A 24,255-nucleotide genomic window follows, 5' to 3' on the forward strand; every position below is an offset into this window, starting at 1 on the left:
GAACTGCCCCGTACATCTTGCGCAGAATCCCACGATCAAATATCTTGAGCTGCTGCTTGTCAGTACATGTTAATGTCCGTGTTTCACTTGTGAAGGTCACAACTGGCCTGGCAGTGCAACGTCAGCTGCCTGTTTAATAACGTCAACATGGATAATTTTAAATTCCTCTAATTTTGGTACTTTCTGTGGTCCATTTTCCTAGAAGTAAACTTTTTCTCGTTCAGAAAACTAAAGACAATTTTTCAAGACAAACATAAAAAAATCGATTTTTTTGACAGTTATTCATGTATAAGTCCCCTTAAGCTGTCGGCACTCGAACTGTGCATTCGAATGTTGAGCATGCAGAGTTTCTGACATCATAGCATGGGGGGGGGGGGGGAGACATGTTAGGGAGTCTTTCCAAATGTGCATAGCAATATCTAGCATGTCAGATACTCTGAATGTGAAGTTGAACACAGAGCAAAGGAATTAGAGAACACCACCTGCATCACATGCACGGCATCTCTCTTCTTAACGCATAGATTTATATTAAATGTCAACATATTCCTCTTTTTCAGAAATGCTTTTCTTGTTATAGCCAGTATACATTTTGTTTCTGCTCTATTTCAGCCATCGTCGGTTATTCTGCTGCAAAAATAGCAAAACTCATCTTCTTCTGTCTCTAGCTTGTTATCCTGATCCAGTTCCCTTAGCATCCATGATTTAAATAAACTACTTTGCATCATTTTTGTTATACTTCTCTTGCCTTTATGAAGAAATTTTTAAAACTGTTTCAGAAATGTTCAGCTTCAGAAGATATTGTCGGGCCTAGCACATTCGTTGTTGAGAAAATTGAGAATGAGGAAGACGAGGAGCCAGTGGAGGAAGAGGACTTCAAGGTGAGTCTGTTCCCCCCCCCCCCCCCCCCCCCCCCCCACCTGTCTGCTGCTGGTGTGCTGCTGACAGCCGGGGAAGGTCAAGCTTTATATTAATTGGCTGCCTGTAGAATTTTAGTTTTGCATGGAAACCTTCAGGTTAAGGTAGTCTAGTGGGAAGGGACTTTCTAGTAACAAAAAAATGCAGCACCAAATGCAGTATACGCCTCATAAGAGATAGTCTTATGATAGATAATACTTTTCAAAAGTAGAAAAAAAGGTCCTATAAACCTCTGTCTGGAAACAAGTGCTTATTGTAGTATAAGCCATTTTGGCTTTCAGTTGAGGAGCATATGCCGTTTCTAAGCATCAACAAATTGAAGACCTCTCAAAAACCTATTTTTAATTGTATGGTTTGTTATAATAAAATTACAAATGTCATGTCGGTGGTTAAAGAATTATTGTAAGTAGTATACCATGAAAATATGCATTTTCAAGGCAACAGCACATTGAGAATCTATCAAAAATGCATTTTTATAATTAAATGTCAATTAATAACGTATATACAGTTAAAGCTTATAGGAATATGTTCACAAGTTGTTCACGATCGGTGTAGAGTACAGCTGCAGAATTGTCAGGTATCAGTTCATATCTCTCTGGCTTGCCTCTCAGTAGATCCAAACATTTTTTGCTAATGTTCACATTTACTAATGGCGTCTGATACTTTATTAGTTTAATAAAACTATATTGTGAAATATACAATCTGAAGATAAGTGTGCTGTTTCTGAGGAGTGAATTTGTTCGATTGGCTTTCTCTACAAGACAGCTTGCACTATTTGCTGTAAGACATTTTACAATTCCTGTTTTAAGTTTTGTATTGTCTGATACTAATTCTGAAATATACAATCTGAAGATAAGTGTGCTGTTTCTGAGGAGTGAATTTCTTCGATTGGCTTTCTCTACAAGACAGCTTGCACTACTTGCTGTAAGACATTTTACAATTCCTGTTTTAAGTTTTGTATTTCACATCTTTTAAAGGTTCTGCCACTGAATACGAACAGTGATCAAGTAAGAATGACCTTAAGATCTTACTAAAAAGTGAGAATGATGAAATAATTTGTGTCTAATGTAGAGAGCTATTGCAAATTTGTATCACAGTATTTGAAATGGAACTTTTATAAGCCAATGTCCATATTTACTCAATACGGTACATAGGACCTCGCTTAAAGAGTACCTCCCATAACACGTTATTCGCATAATAAGCAAAACGAACTGTAAAAAAAAATTACTCTTGTAATGAGTGATGCTTTGCATTATGAGTTGCATTGGAAAGTTGCACAGGCCACACCAATATTCAAAAAAGGCCACACCAATATTCAAAAAAGGCAGTAGGAGTAATCAACTAAATTACATGCCCATATCATTAATGTCAGTGTGGAACAGTATTTTGGAACATATCTTATGTTCGAACATTATGAATTACCTCGATGAGAGCAGTCTGTTTACATACCGTCAACACTGATTTAGAAAACATCGTTCTTTGAAACACAACTAGCTCTTTACTCATGCGAAGTGTTGAGTGCTATTGACAAGGGATTTCAAATTGATTCTGTATTTCTAGATTTCCAGAAGGCCTTTGACACTGTACCACACAAGCGGCTTGTAGTGAAATTGTGTGCTTATGGAATATCGTCTCAGTTATGTGACTGGATTCGTGATTTCCTGTCACAGGGTTCACAGCTCATAGTAACCACGGAAAGTTGTAGAGTAAAACACAAGTGATTTCTTGCAATTCACTAGGTAGTGTTACAGGACCTCCGCTGTTCCTTATCTATGTAAATGATTTAGGAGACAATCTGAGCAGCTGTCTTAGGTTGTTTGCAGATGACGCTGCTGTTTATCACCTGGTACACTCATCAGAAGATCGAAACAAATTGCAAAACGATTTAGAAAAGATACCTGAAGGTGAGAAAATTGATCCTAAATAATGCAAAATGTGAGGTCATCCACATGAGTACTAAAAGGGATCCGTTAAACTTCAGTTACACAATATATCAATCTAATCTAAAGGCTGTACATTCAACGAAAATGCAGGAATTACAATTATGAACAACTTAAACTGGAAAGAACATATGGAAAATGTTGTGGAGAAAGGCAAACCAAACACTGTGTTTTGTTGGCAGAACACTTGGATAATGTAACAGAGCTACTAAAGAGACTACCAACACTACGCTTGTCCGTCCTCTTTTTGGAGTAGTGCTGCGCGGTGTGGGATCCTTATCAGATAGGATTAATGGAGTACGTCGATAAAGTTCAAAGAAGAGCAGCATGTTCTGTATTATCCCAAAATAGGGGAGATAGTGTCACGGACTTGATACGGGATTTGGTGTGGATATCATTAAAACAAAGGCATTTTTCACTGTGGAGCAATCTTCTCACAAAATTCCAGTCACCAACTTTCTCCACTGATTGCGAAGATATTTTGTTGATGCCGACCTACATAGAGAAAAACAATCATAATAATAATAAAATAAGGGAAATCAGAGCTTGTGAAGAAAGATATAGGTGTTCATTTATTTCGCACACTCTTCGAGATTGGAATAATAAAGAATTATTGTGAAGGTGGTTTGATTAACCCTCTGTCTTGCACTTAAGTGGGTTTTACAGAGTATCTTTGTAGATGTAGATGTAAACAAATGAGTGATGACAATTTAGTGTGATGTCAGCAGGTGTTTGTGTGTTCCATGGGAAACGTTTAACAGTATGAACACTTTCATTGTCGGCAGTGGCATATAAACAATGTCTTTAGTATGTAGGGCAGTCTGGGTATAGCACTCTTTCTGCTACCACCTCAGTGCAGCTTGTAGTCACATATGTTTCTAAACTTGGGTTAACACAGTGTTTTTTGTGTGTGCAAATTTTAATAACCTTTGTAGAAGTGTCACCAAGGATAAAGCCACAAGAAGACAACCATAAGAGAAAGAAAATGGCCTTGGAAATGAAACGTAAGATAATTGAAAAACACAAATGTGATGTGAGCATTCTTGATTTAGTATGCACATACAGTCTGTCTACATCAATGGTTTGCATTATCCTCAAGAACAAGGACAAGAGTAAGGAGATAGATGCTTCAAACGGAGTGACAAGAGTATATAAACTATGGTTTTGTATTCTGTATGATGTCGAAAGGATGCTCCTTAAATGGATAAGTGAAAATCAATTGCAAGGTGACACTATTAAAGAGAACATAATTTGTGAGGAAGTGAGAAGGAGTTTTGCTGACTTCATTAAGAAGACCCCAGGATTGTCAGTGGCCAAAGACGTGTTAAAGGGAAGCCGTGCGTGGTTCACAAGTTTAAGAGAACAACCGGCATCCACAGTGTAGTGAGGCATGTCAAAGCAGGCAGCTCTGACACAAAGACAGGACAGAACTCCATCAGCTACTTCAAGGTGCTCGTAGATTCTGAGGGTTAACTGCCATGACATCATTAAAACGGAGGCCTTTTTTTTGTGACGGAATCTTCTCATGAAATTCCAATCACCAGCTTTCTCCTCTGAATGCAAAAATATTTTGTTGACACTGACCTACATAGGGAGAAATGATCACCATCATAAAATAAGAGACATCAGAGCTCGTACGGAAACATACAGGCGTTCGTTATTTCCGTGCGCCGTACGAGATTGGAATAACAGAGAATAGTGAAGGTGGGTTGATGAACCCTCTGCCAGGCACTTAAATGTAATTTGCAGGGTATCCATGTAGATGTAGAACAGGTTTTTGGTTGTTACAGGATGGGTATATTCTGGAAAAAGATGCCGAAGCTTACCTTTATAACAGCAGAAGAGAATACATTGCCCGGTCACAAGCCAACGAAAAACTGTCCCTCAGTGCTGTTCTGTGCCAATGCAGCGATTTGAAAATTAAACCTGTGAGCCTTCAAGAAGTGTAAAGTCCAGAAGAGCGGGTTAAATATGATTTGAAGGTCCAACAACAAGGCTTGGATGACACACAATCTTTTTTGTGATTGAATCAATGAAGTATTTGGTCGTATGGTGATAATGTTTGTTTTACATGAATCTGCCACTTGTAATCTCCCCCTCCCAAAATTTGTTTTTGTTGTCACTCCTAATTTCGATGGTAAAGTCTCTTTTTTTCAAAAATACGAGAGGAGTAAGATTTACAATAAACTCTTTGCTTGTCTTCTTTCATCTTGTAGTTGACTCCAATTCTTCACATCTAGGGGCTGATTCTTGAAGCTGAAATTTTCATATTTTACGATCTCATGGTTACAGTTGAAGAATGCCTACACTGTATTTTTGCTTTCACGAATATTTTATTCCCTCACATTTTTCTATATCAGACTGTCTTTTGAATTTTCACATTAACAAAGCTGAAATTACATTGTTCTTCCCAAATATAAAAAGAAGTCCGAGCACATCAGAGGCGTGCCCACTACTACTTCACTCTGCAGTAATAACAATATTCCAAAGGGTTTACAAATTTTCTTGACAAATTAATTTCTGTTAATATATTATTATTTTATAAATGAATCCAGAAATAAACATAATAAATAGTATCAGATTGCATCATTAATAATAGAAATTTTAAGTGTGTCAAATATTTCGTAATTTCGATCGTTTGTAAAAAAAATTATTTCAACTCTACGTTCAGAGCTAGTACATATCGATTGTAACAAAGAAAATAAAGTAAATTTCTTTTTACAGATTTTAGCTTGAAGTATAACACACCGTGTACAAAATCATATGAATCTTTTTTTATAAAAATATTTGAGATAATATTAACCTCTTCAAAATTGGAAAATATTTCTGCTGAGGAAAAGTAATGCCATAGCAGGGTGTCCCTTTACACACGCCATGTCTTGCTTGTTATGGACAATGCTCCTGGCCATTCTTCAGTCCTAAATTACTATCTCCTTGCAGAATTTCAATTAATCAAGATCCAATTTCTGCCTCGCAACGCTACTTCATTACTCCAGCCTATGGACCAGCAGACTATTTCTAAATTAAAGAAGCTCTACACTAAAGCACTCTTTGAGCATTGCTTTGAGTTGGCTGAAGCTACCAATCTCAATCTGTCACTGAGTTTTGGAAATATCACTTCAACATCCTTGCCTGCATCAACATCATCAAAAAGGGTTGGGAAGGGGTTACCAAGAGAACTCTCACATATGCTTGGATAAGCTTTGGCCAATGTGTGTTGTCAAATATGACCTGAGGCATTTTTGAGTCAATACCTGTTTTGTTTTTAGTCAACGAGATTCTCTCTTTGGCCAAGAGCAGGGGACTAGAAGTGGATAACACTGATATGATGAGCTTATGGAAGGTCACAGCCAAGAAATGATCACTGATGGGTTTATGGACATGCAGTGCGTTTCACACCAGGAAGTTGCGGAGAGGAGTTCGGCGGAGGAGGAGGAGGAGAAGAAGGAGGAGTAGGAGGAGGAGGAGAAGAAGGAGGTGGAGGCGGCGGTAACAAGAAAGAAGTAATCTCCTGGCGCAATAAGAGAGATGCTGAAACCATGGTAATCAGTTGCATGGTACATTGAAAATCATCACCCCAATAAAGCAATGGCTATGCACGCTACAAATTTATTTGACGATAATGCTGTGTCGCATTTTCGGCAGAAACAAATGCCTATAGATATCTTCGTAGTAAAAAAGAATTAGTTATGTTTCGTGTATGATAAAGTACATAATACTGTATGTATTGAATAAATGGCATGAATAAGATAAAACTTTCAGTATTTTTTCTACATGCAATGCATTATCATATTTTACATTAATTTATATGGGATAAATTGTTTCACTTAATGAGTGTTTTGCATTATGAGGAATATTCTGGAACAAATTATGCTTGCTACGTGAGGTTTCACTGTTCTTTCCTTTCTGCCTTATAACATTTTCATTGATATTAACGTTTATTGGCATATGGACAAGGGAGGAAATGTGCATTAAAGCTAACATAGGAATTTTGTACTCATCCATTTTGTAAATAAACTGTGTGATCGCAAGTTAGACACAGCCAACAATTGCCACTGCAGCACGCTGTGATGTGTATACCACATTGAGATACGCGTACCGTACGGACAAGTTGCATAGTTTCTGAGCATTCAGTAGGACAGTGAGCTTGGCACTCTTAATGTTGTCATCCAGAAGCACAGTCTGTGTGCCGACAGCTTTAGAACCAGCCAGTGTTGCTGGAGTGACTGAAACATACTTAAAGGATATACCAAGCAGTGACAAATTGTATAGCACTTACGCACTATCAAGACCATCAGACACCTCCCTCAAGTCTACATAGAGATTATGAAGCTCAATATACTTGTGTGCCTTTGATGTATGTGCTTCGGCACAAATATCTGACCTGTTGTTGACCTATTAGACTGAAATCCAGACTGATATTTTCTTAGAATCTCTACTGCGTGCGGAGCTAGCCGGTTGTAGATAATATTAGAGACAATTTTTTAGGTTATATGCATAATTCCTGGGCAATTCAAACAGCAAATCTTGCGTCTTTTCTTATGTATTGATTGAATTTCACCTAAGGTCTGCTCTTCCATGATTCTTTCTGATTCCGTATTAACTTGATGAGTTTGTCGATTCACTTATGGAGACGAAGTCCCCCATTTTTCAACAGATCTGCAGTTATTCCATCAGTTCATAGTGTTCTGTAATTTCTGAGACAGTGCACTACCTTCTGTACGGCCTCTAATATGGGTTCCTCTATCTTTGGATCTACAGTGTAATGTGGTAGCTGCTCGCTTCAAGCAGGATCGTTCCCCAAAATTCCCTTGAAGTACTCTCTCCATCTATGCATGACATCTTGGACAATTTGTTTATCTGTCAGCAAATTTCCCTCTTTGTCCTTACATGCTATTCTTTTCAGTCTATATTCTTTAGTTCCTTCTTTAATTTCCTTGCAAAATTTTCTGCTTGCATCCTTTCGGTAGAGCTCTTCTGTCTCCTCTATCTTTCTCTTTGCGGCTTTGCTTTTTTCCTCCTACATGCCCTTGCTGCTTCTGTTCTCATTTCATTATATAATGCCTGGTTTGATCTCATATTTCATTGTAAGTATTTCAACCTTGCTTCCTTTTTCCATTCCACTATCTGCTTATATTTTTGACCATACCACTCTTCATTTTTAAGTTTCCTTGTTTCACCCAGTATCTGATGTGCTGTTGTCAACATAGCATTTTTAATATAGTTCTGTTCTTTGTCCTTGTGGTCTCCACCATTATTTGCTTGTAACTCTTGTTGTAGTGTGCTCTGATATTTTTTTTTTTTTTTTTTAATTTTATATGTCGTATTCCACAGGACCAAATTGAGCAGCAAGTATCCATGGTTATGGAACAAGTCAGTACTTGAAATTATAAAACAAGAATAATAATAAATAAATATCAACCCCCTAGCCTCTGCTTCCGAAGAACAGATGGATCCCTGGAAACAAACACAAAAGAAAACTGTAAAATTCTCAAACATTACTTTGATAAACTTCTTAATTGTAAAAAACCTACAGGAAAATTAACATTCCAAAAGACCACATCTAATGCCGATTCTGATCCGCCCACAATAGAAGAGATAGAGGAAATCATAAAACAAATGAAAAATAACAGAGCTGCCGGAGAAGATGGTATTATCGCTGAGATCTGGAAACTCCAAGATGAAAACATCACCAAAAAAATCCATAAGATTATCTCCGAAATTTGGATCACAGAGAAAGTGCCAGAGGAATGGAAATGTGCATTGATCCATCCGTTACATAAAAAGGGTGATAAGTCAGATCCAAACAATTACAGAGGCATTTCGCTAGTACCAGTTACATACAAAATTTTCTCTAAGGTGCTATTAAACAGACTAGAACCACAAGCAGATCTGCAAATTGGGGAATACCAGGCAGGCTTCAGAAAAGGGAGATCATGCATCGAACAGATCTGGAACTTGAGAACACTTTTGAAAGTCAGACAGGCAAGAAACACTGTAGTTACCTTTGTGGACTTTAAAAAAGCATATGATTCCATAGACAGACAGACACTCTTTGACGTACTGGAAGAATATGGTATCGACAGAAAAACCAGGGCACTTATACAACAGACGCTTACAGACACTACCTCCAAGATTAAGTTCATGGTAGAAATTTCGGAACCCTTCCACATACACACAGGTGTCCGACAAGGAGACGGGCTCTCACCAATCCTGTTCAACATGGTGTTAGACAAAATTATCAAGCAGTGGGAGGAACAAGTTAAAGGAATACAGCTGGGAAGAACACGTGAAACCAAAACAATCATAAAATGTCTGGCATTTGCAGATGATATAGCCATACTCAGCAATAATACACAGGAGGCAAAGGAAGCACTGGAATGCTTGCATGAAATAGCTGCCAAAACAGGTCTGCAGGTATCTTACGAGAAGACACAATATATGGAACGACAGACCAACAATGTACACACCATGCATACTGTATATGGATCCGTAGAAAGAGTCGAAAAATTTAAGTATTTAGGGGAGTACATACAAATGGGAGGATCAAACAAGGCGGCTAACATGGAACGAACAAAGAAACTCCAGAAGGCATACAAACTCACATGGTCACATTATAATAAGAAAAGCATATCGAGGCAGGCCAAACTTAGGCACTACAAAACAGTTGTATTACCAGAAGCATTGTACGCGTCAGAAACAACCACAATTGGAGCATCAGGCATCATAGACACAGAAAAAATAGAACGCAAAATTCTCAGAAAAATATTTGGACCAATTCACAGAGATGGCATATGGATGAAGCGACCTACCAAAGAGCTGTACCAGCACACTGACAGACTAACAGACGCGATCAGAAAACGCAGATTAACTTTCTATGGGCACATACAGAGAATGGACAACAACCGACTTACAAAGAAAATTTTTGATGTAGTAAACAGCTCAAGCAAGAAAACAAATTGGTATCATGAAATAGACGAAGACTTAGGGCAGATAGGGATCAACAGGCAAATGATAGGAGACAGGAAATACTTCAGAAACAAAGTTAGGAGTGCAAAATGTATTGTAAAGGAGAGAAAGAAGACAGGAACATTATGGACAGAGCAAAGGAAACAGGAGCACAGCCAAAGGATGAAGAGATTTTGGGAAGAGAAGAGGAAGAAAGGAAAGAAGTGAAAATTGTGTCATCATGTGATTTTCGAGTTCAAACACTGTCCATAAGGGCAACAATGAAATGAATGAATGAATGAATAAATAAATAAAATGAAAAATTCACGAATCCTCTGCAGATGACAAGCCATAAATTTAAATAAACATAATCAAGAATGAAGCACAGGAATTAGTTTAATTTTTCCAGGAATTCCTTTTCAGAATAGTAGTGAGCTATGAGGAAACTCTTCAGTTTAGACTTGAAAGTTTGTGGATTAATGCTTAGATTTTCGAATTCTTGTGCCAGTTTATTGAAAATGGATGCAGCAGAACACTGATACCTTTCTGCACAAGAGTCCAGGACGTATGTTCCAAATGCAGATGGGATTTCTGCTTAGTATTGACTGAAGGAAAACTGCTAACTCTTGGGAATAAGCTGATATTGTTAACAACAAACAACATTAAAGAAAGTGTGTATTGAGAAGCCAGTGTCAGAATTCCCAGACTACTGAACAGTAGTCGACAAGAGGTTCTCGAACTTGCATCACGTATTGTTCGAACCGTCCCTTTTTGAGCCGAGAATATCCTTTTAGAATCAAAAGATTTACCCCGAAAAAGTAATACCGTAATGTCATAGACTACTTTTCATGTTAAACTACAAATTATTTCGGATACTGTTTTAAAGGTTCCACAACAGCTTACTATATGTTTGAATCCCTAGGAATTTGAACTCTTTCAATACTTTTGAACAGTTAACATAACTTTCAGTTGTTTTGTATTTCATTTTTTTAGCCTGGTGCTATTTCCTTTGGCAGCCATGGCAAGTTTCTGCTTTGTTTTTGCTCCTGCTATGTAATGGTCAGAATCAAAATCACATTGGAAAGGGAACACATTTTCCATATCAGATGCCCATCTCTCTGATATCAGTATGTGAACTATTTGATTTGTTTGTGGTATTTTCCACACCCCTTCGAAAATACCCGGACGGGAAAAATATCGCAGCACTGAGGAGTTGTGTGATACGAACAAAAGTTGGTAGGCCTGTTTCTACATATGAAAGATAATGCTCTATTCATAAGAGCGGCACCAGTGATGTCACTGTGAGAATGCAAGTCGGGCTTGCTTTAAATATGTGCTGTAGTGGTTGTAAACGTTAGTTATCTTTGAGATTGGACACGGTGAGTCGATTTTAGTCAAAAATGCCTTCAAGGTAACAAAGATGCCATTATCGGCATCTCATCGAGTGGGAACAGGGTCACGCAGTAGGACTACGAGAAGCCGGACGTTCCTTCTCCGATATTGCAGAAAGACTCGGCAGGAATTTAGCTGTAAACGATTGCCGGCAGCGGCGGTCACGAGAATGTGCGGTTGCGAGAAGACCGGGTGGCTCCGGGTGGCCGTGCTGCACTGACCAGAGGGAAGACCACTGTGCTCTGGGTGGAGGTCTTTTGTGTTTCCTGATGAAATCTGGTTCTGCTTCAGTGTCAGTGACGGCCGTGTGTCGGTTAGGAGGAGGGCACTCGAGGATGTGCAATCGACTCGTCTGTATGCTAGACGCACTGGTCCTACATCTGGAGTTACGGTCTGGGGTGTGACTTCGTACGACGACAGGAGCACTCTCACGGTTAACGGTGATTCTACCTATTATGTCACACTTCGTGAACAGCATTCCAGAGGGTGTTTTCCGAGAGGATAATGCGTGGCCACATACCGCCGGTGTAACCCGACACACTCTACAGTGTCGCCTCGGCCTGCTTGAGCCTCTGGTCTGTCGCGAATCGAGCACGTACGGGACACCGTCGGACGACAACTCCGGCATCCTCTACTGACGGCATTAACTATCTCTGTATTGACGAAAGTGCAACAGGCGTGGAACTCTGTCCCACAAACTGACATCCGGCACCTGTACAACACCGTGCGTGAACATTTGCATGCTTGCATTCAAAATTCTGGTCGGTTATTAATGTACCACTTTAGCACATTTTCAATGGCTTATCTCATGCTTATATTAAATTTTGATGCAATGTTAATCACTTAAATATGTTACCTAGGTCAATGTATTCTCATTACTCTATATTAATTATTTTTTTATATTTCTTCCGTGAGGCTATATATAGCTGATTGTAGAAACCATCTACCGTGTGCTAATCTGAATCTCCTGTTAGCACTTATACACACACAAAATTCACTGGAAAGGCCAGAGAGGGTTTGGGGAGGCATAAGTTACTAGAGACAGAGAATATAAATAATTTTAAACAAGCTAACTTTATTACAGTATGACGGAGTAAGTGGTAAGAAACACAGATGCAGTCCAGGTAACAAGTAAGACCTTAATGTCTGTAGCGCTAATAATAATTACTTGAAGTCTGTTATTGAGTAGCCACCTGAGTGGCAATCCAGAAGATGATGGTAGAATTTGACAAACTTATTAACATCTATAAGCATTACTTAAACAAGTGAGGTGAGGTGTCAAACATTTTAGAATTGTTTGTACCAAATGACAAAAGTGATTACAATTTTTCTGATTAGCAGTTTTGAGTCGAACTGTGAAGTATAAGATGATGGACACATTGTGCAAGACGAGATTGAAATGAAAAGCTTCCAACAATGTTAATTACCCGTAGTTCCTCAGCATTTCCAAAATTTACAATTTTTAATCACCAGCAGATAAATGAGCTAAATTAACCGTGACACAATCTAAATACACAACCTTTACGTCAGAGGAGGCCTGTCTGAATGATAACTTTTAGTTTTAAAATGGAGAGGTGTAATGAATAATAAAATTTGTGAAACACTGAGAACAGGCTTAGATAGTGTGAAAGCTAAATATTCATAACAATTTAATTAAAGAATTACATTAGTGCTCACCAACGAGAGCTTCAGTCAGCAAGTTCAACTGTAAAGCTACAGTCCTAACAGTGAGCGAGTTTAGATTACTACAAATGGGAATGCCTAAAAGCTTGCACCAAAAACAGGCATAACACGCAAACATGGCCAGTTAACACCACAGGTACCAAATTAATCAAAATGAATAAAGTAAAACAAGCACTCAGAAAATTTATCAATTTAATCAGCTGGCCAGCTGTACAAATCAATAAACAAATATATATAATGATACAGTGACTTCAGGAGCGTTAGAATGGCTTGTGAACATGAATAGGACTAACTGGGCACAGATGGATACAATATCATACATGTACAATCCACTCACAATAATGATTCTTTTACCTGTTTTGCCTGCAACTTAATTAACTTCATGAATACACATGCCACTCACATAAGCTTACGTATCACATAACTTAAAAAGCCCATAAAAGAAGGTGAAAACCAAATCCAGTAGGTTTTACTAGTGAGATTTTGACAAATAAACACCAGTGATCTACATACCTGGTACAGGTCGTATCAGCTGAACTGTAGAAGCATTACAGGAGATAGGAGAGCATAACCACAGAGCAGGAAGGGGAAATTTGCATCCTATGCGCAAATGCATGGGAACCAAAATAGTGATGCTCCTACTAGGTAATAGCCCCCACCCCCACCCCCATCCCCTTTCCTACACGCACACACAAACTCTCTCTCTCTCTCTCTCTCTCTCTCTCTCTCACACACACACACACACACACACACACACACACTTGGTAATACTAATGGACGTTACAACCTAAACACTTCCAACATGCAAACAACCCAAGTACCAGGGTGCGAAGGCTCCTGAAGTAGGAAATGACAGCTGTGCGGGGGCTACTACCAACAGACATCACAACATAAACACGCCCTATGCACAAATAGCACAAGTACCAACTTCTTTACACCATGAGTTTGCACTGGAAATGTTTATTTGCCAGTACTGGTTATCAAATTTATAACACATCATCAGTGGCATCTGACCCAGCAAAACATACAGCTGTATGTACATTGATTCTGCAAAATGAGAACTATATATATGTCACAGTATTATAAGCCTACTTACATCATGTACCTCCAGAGCAGTGACATATGTGTCAGTTAATATGATACGATCTGAAATTGGTCCTCTCACATAGTATACAGATTGTCATATATGTTACTGTTGTAAATGTGGAACTGATAAGTCAGAGTCTACATTACCTATCTTCTGTTGCTTCTGTTATCATATTTCTTTATTTATTTTGACTTTGGTTAGACGCCATTCAGTTGTTGCTGCATTATAATAATGTCTTTGTGCATTCAGTATCCGATTCTTTTGGTGCAACTTCGCTTTTCCTATTCCTTATAGTTCACTTTCAAGCTTTATGTTTCTGTATGTCCATTACATATAAATAACTATGACATTCATGGATATATGAGTGGTCTTATGCCAGAATGAACTAGCGACATTTTAAAAAAATTGAGTCCTTCACCATATTAAAATGATAGGGTTTCATTTTGTCTTATGACAAAACAAACTATCTGACAACTCGCCTCGCTTCTTTGCTGTAGCAAGGGATTTTGGCAAAGGTTGGTACTATTCATTCTCTTTTTCCAAAGTGAACCATGCGGCATCACAAGATGGCTACCACGGTATATAGCTCAGGCGCACGTTCCCGCGCAATGGCAGAAAACGATAATAATTGTGAAGACGAGTCTTTTAGTTCTAGTTGTTCTGATGTATATGAACCTAGTGATGGTGCCTCTCATTCATCAAATGATAAGTGGATTTTAATAACTAGTGATACTTTAGTTTATAGAATAAACTCGTTAATTGGAGTTTATGCTGTTTACCTTACATGCCAGAATGAACCATGACCACAAGTAGTAAATCTAAGGTCACTGCACAATTGATAGTGAGTGTATGTCGATATTTTGGCCAGTGCTGCCATAAATATTGAGGGAAGAGAAAAATTGACCGTGTGGAAAGAAATACCTCTTTATTTAGGGCGGAAAATGCGATTTAATGTGGAGGGTGTTCACTCTGGCAGAAGAGTTCCTGAAAGAATTGCATTTCGCATATTCATCAGCTACCAAAGTAATGAAATGGAATATCGTAACTTGATCTCATGATTGGCATTTTTAATAAATCAGTTTTGAAAACTAATTTGTAGATCTAAGTAATTTGTTTTTCAGATGAACATGAAATTTCTGGCAATAAAAGAAAAAAAAGAAACAGGGAACACTGGAAGAAAACCCTAAGGAAGAAGAAGTGAAATAGAGGGGAGACTGTCCCAGGAAAGACATTTGTTTATTTTAATTGTTCATGTAGACAAAAATGCTGGCAAAAAAATAAATTGTGAGGAGAAAAGAAAGTTTTTTTGACACATTTTATGGAAGTGGATCTTGGGACGTGCAGACATCAATAATACATGGTTCAGTTAAAAATGTTCCAGTCAATATTCCTAGTGCGGATGGAAATGATGTGAAGGCGTACAAAGAAACTTATCTAAAGACACTACAGATTTCTGGCAGCAGCGTGCATCGAGCCATAACCAAAACAAAGGCAAGCTCTTTATGTGACCTGTGTGGAAAACACGTACCTCATAATAAAAGTGCTGATTCAGTTATTATTCACATCCATAATCATATTAATAGTTTTCCCAGTACATCGAGTCACTACTGCAGAAGAGATTCGTCAAAAAAGTACTTGGACAGTAGACTTAATCTTAGTTTGATGTACAGATTATTCTTTGATAAGCTGAAAGAAGAAGATCCCAATGTTAAACCTCCCAGCCAATCACTGTACGAAAATGTATTTAGACGAGACTTCAATCTCAGTTTGAAGCCTCCTCAAAAGGATACAGGTCAAACATGTGACAGGCTAAACACGCTGATTACAGCAGAGGAGACACTGGTGAGGCAGACACTGAGAAGCTATGAAGATTAAGAAAGGAGCAGGAATTGCACCACAGGAAGGCTGAAGCTGCAAGAGATTGTCTGAAAAGGGATATGGAGAACTCCAAGACAGAAGATAAGCTTACAGTTTTTTCATTTGATTTGCCGAAAGCATTACTGCTGCCAAAATTGACAACAGGTGTTGCATACTATAAACGTCAACTCTCCTGCTTTAATCTTGGAATTCATGATTTTAAAAGTGGGAAGGCAGTAATGCATTGCTGGATTGAAAGTACTGCTTCAAGGGGAGCTCAAGAGGTAGGCTCTTGTGTACTGGAGTAAGTTGAATCTCATGATATTGGTCCAAGGATGGTCGGATTCGCGTGGGGGATGTATTTGGTGCACAGTGACAAAACTAACATTGAGGAAATTGCGCACAAATCTGCTGAACCTGGTCACTCGTACCTTCCTAATGACAGTGATAGTGGGGATATTGGGAGGAAACTACGACATTATCCACAAATATTTGCCCCAGAACGGCTTTATTGTATTATTGAGAATGCCAGAGTGAAGAAAGGTAAATCTGAAGTTGTAAAAATGGATTGTAGTGACTTCAAAAGTACTATGCTACTCGAAAAAGCAATGACTAACAGAGAAGTAAATCTTTCTGGAGAAAAGGTTGAGTGGCTTAGGATTAAGGAAATGAGATTTTCAAAAGGGAAGCCAGGGATAATGGAGTACAAATACAGCCATAATGACATGGAAGAATACTCTTCCGTGAATTAAAATAAACGCTTAAAAGCTCGCCACTGTTCTCTCAGTCAAATTACACTATCTACACTGTATCAATTAGGGCACACTCTATGCCCTGAGAAGCTGAAAGATATTCAGAGCCTTCTAAAGTACGCACCCCCAATATACCATGAATTCTATAAGGGTCTCAAAATGGCTGAAGAAGTATCAGAAATGAGCAGTGACAGTAAGGAAGAAGATGAGTAATGGGGAAGCATAATCATCGCCTTAAGTATATTCCAATGTTCTCTCCTAATTCCAAAAATTGCTTAATAATTCTGTATTACATGAATGCTGAAATTATATCTGTGTGTTTCAGTTGCCAAATAGATCTATATATGAATATAATACAAAAACAAGAAAACTTTACTTTATATTTTGTACTGAAGCGCAGTAATGTGATGTGACAAAATAACCTGACGACGTACATGGATATTTTACATTTTTTCTCTGTAGTTTTAAGTTTCAAACTGTAATTAAATAATGTGCTGCAAGGCTCAAAATGCTTGTAAAGGTTTTTCACACCCATTATGCACCAGACCACATGTATATTCCTAAATATTTTTGAATAAATAAGCTGCTGCAAACTCATAACTTCAGTCCTTCATTTCTCAAAACTAACTAAATGTCACTTAGTTCATTCTGGCAAAAGACCACTCATATGTAAATTATATTTTTTGACAATTGATATATTTTGCAATTTTATACCTTTTGTATGTTCAACCTTCATATACCAAGTGTTGAAAAATTATAATGTACATATATGAATGCATGTCACAGATAAATATATATGAGCTTAGAAATAACAGTTCCATGTTTACACTATACGACAGTTATGCCAAATATTATCAAGAATTGTCACTACCTAAGATTTGACAATAGTAATATGCAGAGCAACCTGTAGACAATGTAATAGGGCACATTTCAGGTCCTGTAGCATGTATGCCACTGCTAGAAGTGGATAATGTATAGAAACTTATATTGGCACTACCTTATATACAGTTGTCATTTTGTAGACATCGATTTACGTACAGTTATTTGTTCTTCTGTATCAGAAGCCACTGATTATGGTTATAAACCCAAAAACTGTCAAATAGACATTTCTATTGCGGCTCGTGGTGTATGGAAGATGTCCTTTAATAAACAACATATTTGCCCATATAATATGGGGATAAATTCATAATAAATTTCAGGTTTTATAAAGAAGTCAAACTTTATATTAAAACAATGAGTGGAACAAAAGATCCTGGGACCTTGAAGAACAGCAGTCAGTCACTATAGAAGTTGAGTGAACCAAGAACTATATACCCAAATAAGGAAAATAATACCACCATTGGAAAAGGAAAAACATTTTTTCAGATGTGTTCTTAGAATGTTGCAGGGGCATTAGTACATCAGATAACACAGTTTCTTGTGAATGGGAGAACTACAGTACACTGTATCCGAGAGCTACAAAGGGATCTGGAAGAAATAGGAATACAGGAGCAAGAGATTTACAACAGCATGACTTGCAAATCAAAACTTCAAGCTGTCACAGTTTTCTAGGGAAGTTAGACCCAAGGCAAGGTCACCACGAACAGAAAAGCCAAGGATGTTACAAAGTATGAGAATGAAAGGATACAGGACAGGGATAAAGACCCGAAGAAATGAAGGTGACTCAAATTGACATGGTCATTGAGATGACCAAAATGAGCAGAAGAAGAAGAAGAAGAAGAAGAAGTGCCCTATTCATATGTATTTTTGTCAGACATTCTTAACTTTCCAATTACAAATTGAATCCAAATCCTCTAACAAGCAACCAAAAATGTCTATTATCTACTCAAAACAACACGTCAGTGTCAAAATCTCGAAAACAGAAAATTGCTGTACTAACTCAGAAATATGCTACATCATTCCTTAGTTTGTGTTATTGTTTTATAAAGAAAAGTATATAGCTCAGTGCACACAATGACAGACTAGCTATGGTACGGGCATGACAAGTTGGCCACTGACTCCCAGTACTGATCAGTAAGTCTGCACCATTTGGAACACTTCGTGTCGACTGTTCTCTGTTTCATATTGTTGCCACCTCAAAGTCATTGAGGTGGCCTGATGTAGTGCTGATTTTACTTAAAATTAAATACGTTATGCAACATGAGACACAATCACAAATGCTTACTAAATGTTTCAATTGGAATTTTTCTACTACTCATTGCATTGTATTAAAACTGTCTTCATTCAATTTTATAGTCCTTGCTACAAATAGGTACTGCATTTGGAGATGACTGTCTCTGTAATGCACATTTATGAATCCATGTTACTTTCACAAATTTATACTTTAGCAGCCAATCAGTACGAATTGCGAATGCTCGTGAGTTGTCAGTACTGGAAGATAATAAAACGTGCCCCATCTCACATTCTCTAACCCTGCAGTGACCATACTGTTCATGTCTCTGCCCCTGGTGCACCTGCCCCAACCAGTGTCAACTACAATCAAGCAATCTTAAAATATGACTGCCTGTGTAAGTATTTTTGTTGGTTACAGGAGAGGAAACTACTAGATGCTTTTTATTGTAAAATACAGCTCAGGACTGTGGGCCACACACATACCTGATTTGGGCTGGATGTAGCCAGTGGGCCACACATTGTCGACTGCTAATATAGACTGTATTAATGATCAGTTTATAAATTATTTCCTGAATACACAAAAGGTATCACACGCGTTTAATGGAAAATGAACCGTGCCAATCTGGTTTCATTTTGTTTGAGATTCTAATAAGGCTAGTATCACCTCATAAAATTTCTCCATTATGGTATCCATTTTCTTTCACTTTAACATTAATACCTATTATTCTCTTGTGTGAGGCACAATGAGTTCCTCGTACATCATTTGTAGATTGTCTACTACATGGGGAAAAATGGGGAGTATATATCCTAGTGCACCCCTGCTTGCAAATTAGCAAACCAACAGTGGCTAATTGTGTACAGGCAAAATAATTAGCAGGGAAAGTGCTCATATTGTATGAGGGTGAGTCAAATGTAAACCTTAAATATTTTTTTAAATATTATTTATTGTGCAGAAGTGGTACAAAGATTTATCACTTTTCAAAATAATCTCCCCCAAATGCAACTCCTCCAGCACTTACAAAGTGTATAAATTCCTTTAGAAAAAAATTCTTTTGGTAGTCTGTGCAACCACTCATGCACCGCGTGGCATACCGTTTCATCAGAACGGAACTTCTTTCCTCCCATTGCGTCATTCAGTGTCACTCGGCAGTTTTCCTTCACTGTGCCTTCAACTGCTGCAGTGTTCTGTGGTGTCATAACTCGTTGTGCCTGACCTGGACGAGGAGCATCTTCCACTGAAGTCACACCATTTGTGAACTTCCTACTCCATTCGTAGACTTGTGGCTGTGACGTACATGCATCACTCTAGTGAACCTTCATTCGTCACACCTTCACTACGCAAAAACCGAATAACAGAACGCCGTTCTTCCCTGGTGCAAGTCGCAAGTGGGGCGGCCATCTTAATACTGATAGTGCGAGGGTATGTGTGCATCTGCACTATGCTGCCACCTACAGGCCATTCTGCACAGTTTGTAGTACGCTTAAGAACTTACGGGATAATGGCGCGAAATTTCTGTTTGTTATTACAAATTTAAGGTTTTCATTTCACTCGCCAGCTGAACCATCTACTGTAACTGGCAGTATAATATTCTTGAATACTAATGGTTCCCAAGACTTGTGTATAAAATTCCATTTTTTGTCCTGATATTTTCGAAGTCTATTGTTTTGCCTCTTAATCATTGAAAAATTATGTATCGATCAAATGGTCATTTTCATGTGAAAGATTTTATGCCTACATGTAAAAAATTTAAGCATTCTGTGTCATACATAAATATTAGTGGTGGGTTTTACTCAAAGTTAAAGTAAAAGGCGAAAACGTTGTCTTGCAAAATGTATTATATGACCCTGAACACAGCACAAAAACAATATATCATTTGGTTATTTGTGACTGTGTGATTAGCGAAATGCTTTGTGAATGAACATTTCGATCTGCCTTTATATGCTAGAATAACATTTGAAAGCGTTCCCAGATTGTAGTCAGCTGAAAACAAGAGAGAAACATTCTTGTGAAACAAGGAAGAATATTGATTAGAAATTACATGTTTAATAAATGAAATGAAAGAGAATTATACTGTATCATAATTGTGATTATTACAATAAATTACACTGGCAAGAGTAGTTGTGGAGTTAGTCTCAACAGACTCTTCTGCCTTCCAAAAATGACCAGCAATTAACTGGAACGAGTGTCGGTGTGTTTGCTTGATAATTGATGAAAGGCCCAAGAAAACTTGAGATACATTCATAGTATTTTTCAACCTAGAAGAAACATTCAGAAATGTAAAGTGATGCTAGATGTTTGAGATTCTCAGTAAAGTCTCTGGTGAGGAAATAATAAATAGCGTTGAGACTTCAAAAATTTTACGTGTCATATTGATGAGGTGAAAACCATGTTTTGGAACTTCTAAAACAAATTAGCTGAACAACATTTGCACTTAGAATCATTGCAAATATTGGGGGGGGGAAACAGATTAGTAACTTGACATATTTCGCATATTTTCCTTCAATAATGTTGTATAGAATAATGCTCTGGGGTAACATATCTTTCACAAAGAAAGTTGTCATTGCAAAAAAAGTGCTGTAAGAATAATATGTTGTACTCACCCGTGATCATCTTGTGAACATATGTTTAAGGAGCTATGCATTTTTACTACTGCTTCAGAGTGTATTTATTCCCTCTTGATGTTTGCTGTAAATAATCTGCTGCAGTTCAAAAGGAACAATGATATACCTAATTATGATACCAGAAGAAAAAAATGTCAGCAATTATTCTACATTAATGTAGTCTTAAGCACAAAGAAAGGTGCACAATTTTGCAACCAAAATTTTTGATGATGACTTACCCAGTGATACATAATGTCTGACAGACAGCAAAGTAGAATTTGAAAACAAATTGAAAAAGTTTCTTGTTGACAACTCCTTCCATTCCATAGAAGAAGTTTAATTACTGCAAGCTGTAAAAGGTGGTGGATAGAAAGTACTAATTCACTTCTGCAATACTAGGAAAAGGGTAGATTGCTACTCACTGTTAAGATAACATGTTGAGTTGAGATACTGTGTGAATGTATGTATGATTTCTTTTCTGAACAAGGCATTGGCAGAAAGCTAAATGTGAAACAGTCTTTTTGTTGTGCCTGTGTGCAACTCATTGTGTCATCTTTATGGTGAGTAAGCATTTCCTAATATTGTTGGTATTCCAACCTGTAGTTTCCATTGTTTAACTCACATATGTGAATTTAAAAAAAAAAAAAAAGTACTTTAAATTGTCTGCATGTAACCATATTTTCAAATTAATGTGTGATGAGAATGTAAGGTGACTCAGTCCACATCATTACAATGTATTGTGCAAATGACCCATGTAACATGAAACTAACTGCCTACATAACTACAATGTAGGAAAAGACAGATTGCTACTTACAGCAAAGAAGACACGTTAGGTTGCAGACAGATGCAATCAAAAAGACACTTATATAAAGCTTTTGGCCAAAGCTTTCATCTGTGAAAGAGAGAGAGAATCCAGTTGTACATGCAAGCAAGCACGCCTCATACACACATGACCACCAAATCCAGCGTGTGTGTGTGTGTGTGTGTGTGTGTGTGTGGATCGTCTCTGTCTCTCTTTTACTGATGATGGTTGTGGCCGAAAGCTTTATGTAAGTGTGTCTTAATTGTGCCTGACTGCAACTTGACGTGTGTTCTTTACGGTAAATAGCAATCTGTCTTTTCCTTCATTGTTGATATTCCTACCTGAAGATTCCATTGTTCGATTTTAGCCTAACTAACTAGATTAAGATCGGTAATATAAAATATATACAACAACTGAGAAAGAACTAGAATAATGTAAAATTAAGAGAAAAGTGTGTGGATTAAAAAGGGCATTGACGAGGAAGTACTTTTCTCCTTACTATATATCAGAGCAGTATTTACAGAAACAGAAGATTCAGAAGTGGGATGAAAATCAGAGTGATAGGTTATTAATGAGGACAGTGGTCTGCTCTGTGGAAGGAGGAAGATTAAATGGGATTTACAATATACTGAGTGTGAAATATGGATTGAAAGTAAAGAAAGAACTTTGAGGAGCAGCAGAAATGAGATTAGCAGTGGACTCGACACCAAAATTGTTATTGATGTGGTAGATGAAGTGAATGAATTTTGCTATTTTGGAAGCAAAATAACACATACAATGAATGAAACAATAAAGATATAAAAAAGCAATCTAGCACAGAAAAAGATGGCATTACTCACCTAAAGAGGTCTGCTATCGAGAAATATTGGCTTTAATTTTAGTAATAAATTTCTAAGATTATATTTGTGCAGCATTGTATTGAAGTGAAACGTGGTTCATGGAAAACCAGAAAAGAAGAGAATCAAAGTGTTTAAGATGCTGAAAATTAAATGGACTGAAAGGAAATGATTTGCAGGAATGTTGAGAAAAGGAATGAATGAAGTCCACTTGCCAGAAGAAGTGACAGATTTGCAGTACATTTGTTGAGACAGCAAGGAATTATCAGAATAGACATTGACTCATTAATGAGTATTTCTTTTTATCTTCCCTGAGAATCATTGTCCTTTTTGAGTTCGTGAGTGGCTGAGGAGACCAATGCTGGAACAGAATGTATACACCCCGGGACAACCAGGAAATGCAGGCATTTTTTCATCTTGGAAAAACTTAAGAATTTCTTAAGATTCTAGGTATTTTTTTATTGTTTTAGTTTCCAGTTAAATTTTTATAATTTTGACTGGTAAGAACTGGTATTCTAACAAAGAATTTTGCTAGCCCACTACTGAAAAATAATACTGCAGCAATAAAATGTGTGTGTGTGTGTGTGAGAGAGAGAGAGAGAGAGAGAGAGAGAGAGAGAGAGAGAAACTAGAAAAAAGAACTTGTAAACAAAATGTGCCATTTACCACAACAAAATGCAGTAAACACAAGTGTCTGCCACCAGCAAAATGTGTCAAGGGCTTTAGGACAAAGACTACGCAATACTTCATGACAACTAATTGCTTTTGGTGTTACAGATGTTTATGTTTCTAACAAGGGCATGGGAAAATATTGTGAATGGTGGTTTGAGAAGTGTTGCTTTCAAATTAAATTTCCTTTTATGCAAGATGGATTAAGTTATGTGTGGGAACGTGTGATGAATTTCTTAAATCAAGAAGTGTTTGACTCTCTTTCAGAACTCAGCACTTTGAGGACCAGCCACTCAGAAAAAAAATTGGGTCCAAACACTGGCTGTTTATTCCATTATTTAAAATTTTACTGGCACATTTGTGTTTGATATGTCTTAAATGGTAACACATGCTAAAAACACCAATATTGTACATGACAGCTTAGCTTTTCTTGTAACTACACTTATGTGTATTAATTTAAATGATAAACTTTTCCTATTTGTATGTTCATGCTATTTAAATCATGTTGCCATTGGTTGACTACATGCTCTGAATATCTGCTGTCATTAGCTGGCAAGATCATGTGATGTGAGCTTTGATTGGCTAACAGAAGCACATCACAATCTCAGTGTCAGAGCATTGGAAACTACCTGGCTTTATTTGACAGAATTTGTATTAATAC

General features: G+C 37.5%; 1 protein-coding gene across 1 annotated transcript in view; it reads left to right on the plus strand.

The window, feature by feature from the left end:
* The window catches only part of LOC126210328 (zinc finger and SCAN domain-containing protein 30-like), a 206,898-nt gene that overhangs the window by 101,479 nt on the left and 81,164 nt on the right, over positions 1 to 24,255 (plus strand). Inside the window, exon 5 of the mRNA XM_049939530.1 lies at positions 777 to 878. Coding sequence (XP_049795487.1) covers positions 777 to 878 — 102 coding nt within the window. The remainder of the gene's footprint in view (positions 1 to 776; positions 879 to 24,255) is intronic.

This window comes from Schistocerca nitens, chromosome 10, assembly GCF_023898315.1.
Source record: "Schistocerca nitens isolate TAMUIC-IGC-003100 chromosome 10, iqSchNite1.1, whole genome shotgun sequence".
In the NCBI taxonomy this organism is placed as follows: domain Eukaryota; kingdom Metazoa; phylum Arthropoda; class Insecta; order Orthoptera; family Acrididae; genus Schistocerca; species Schistocerca nitens.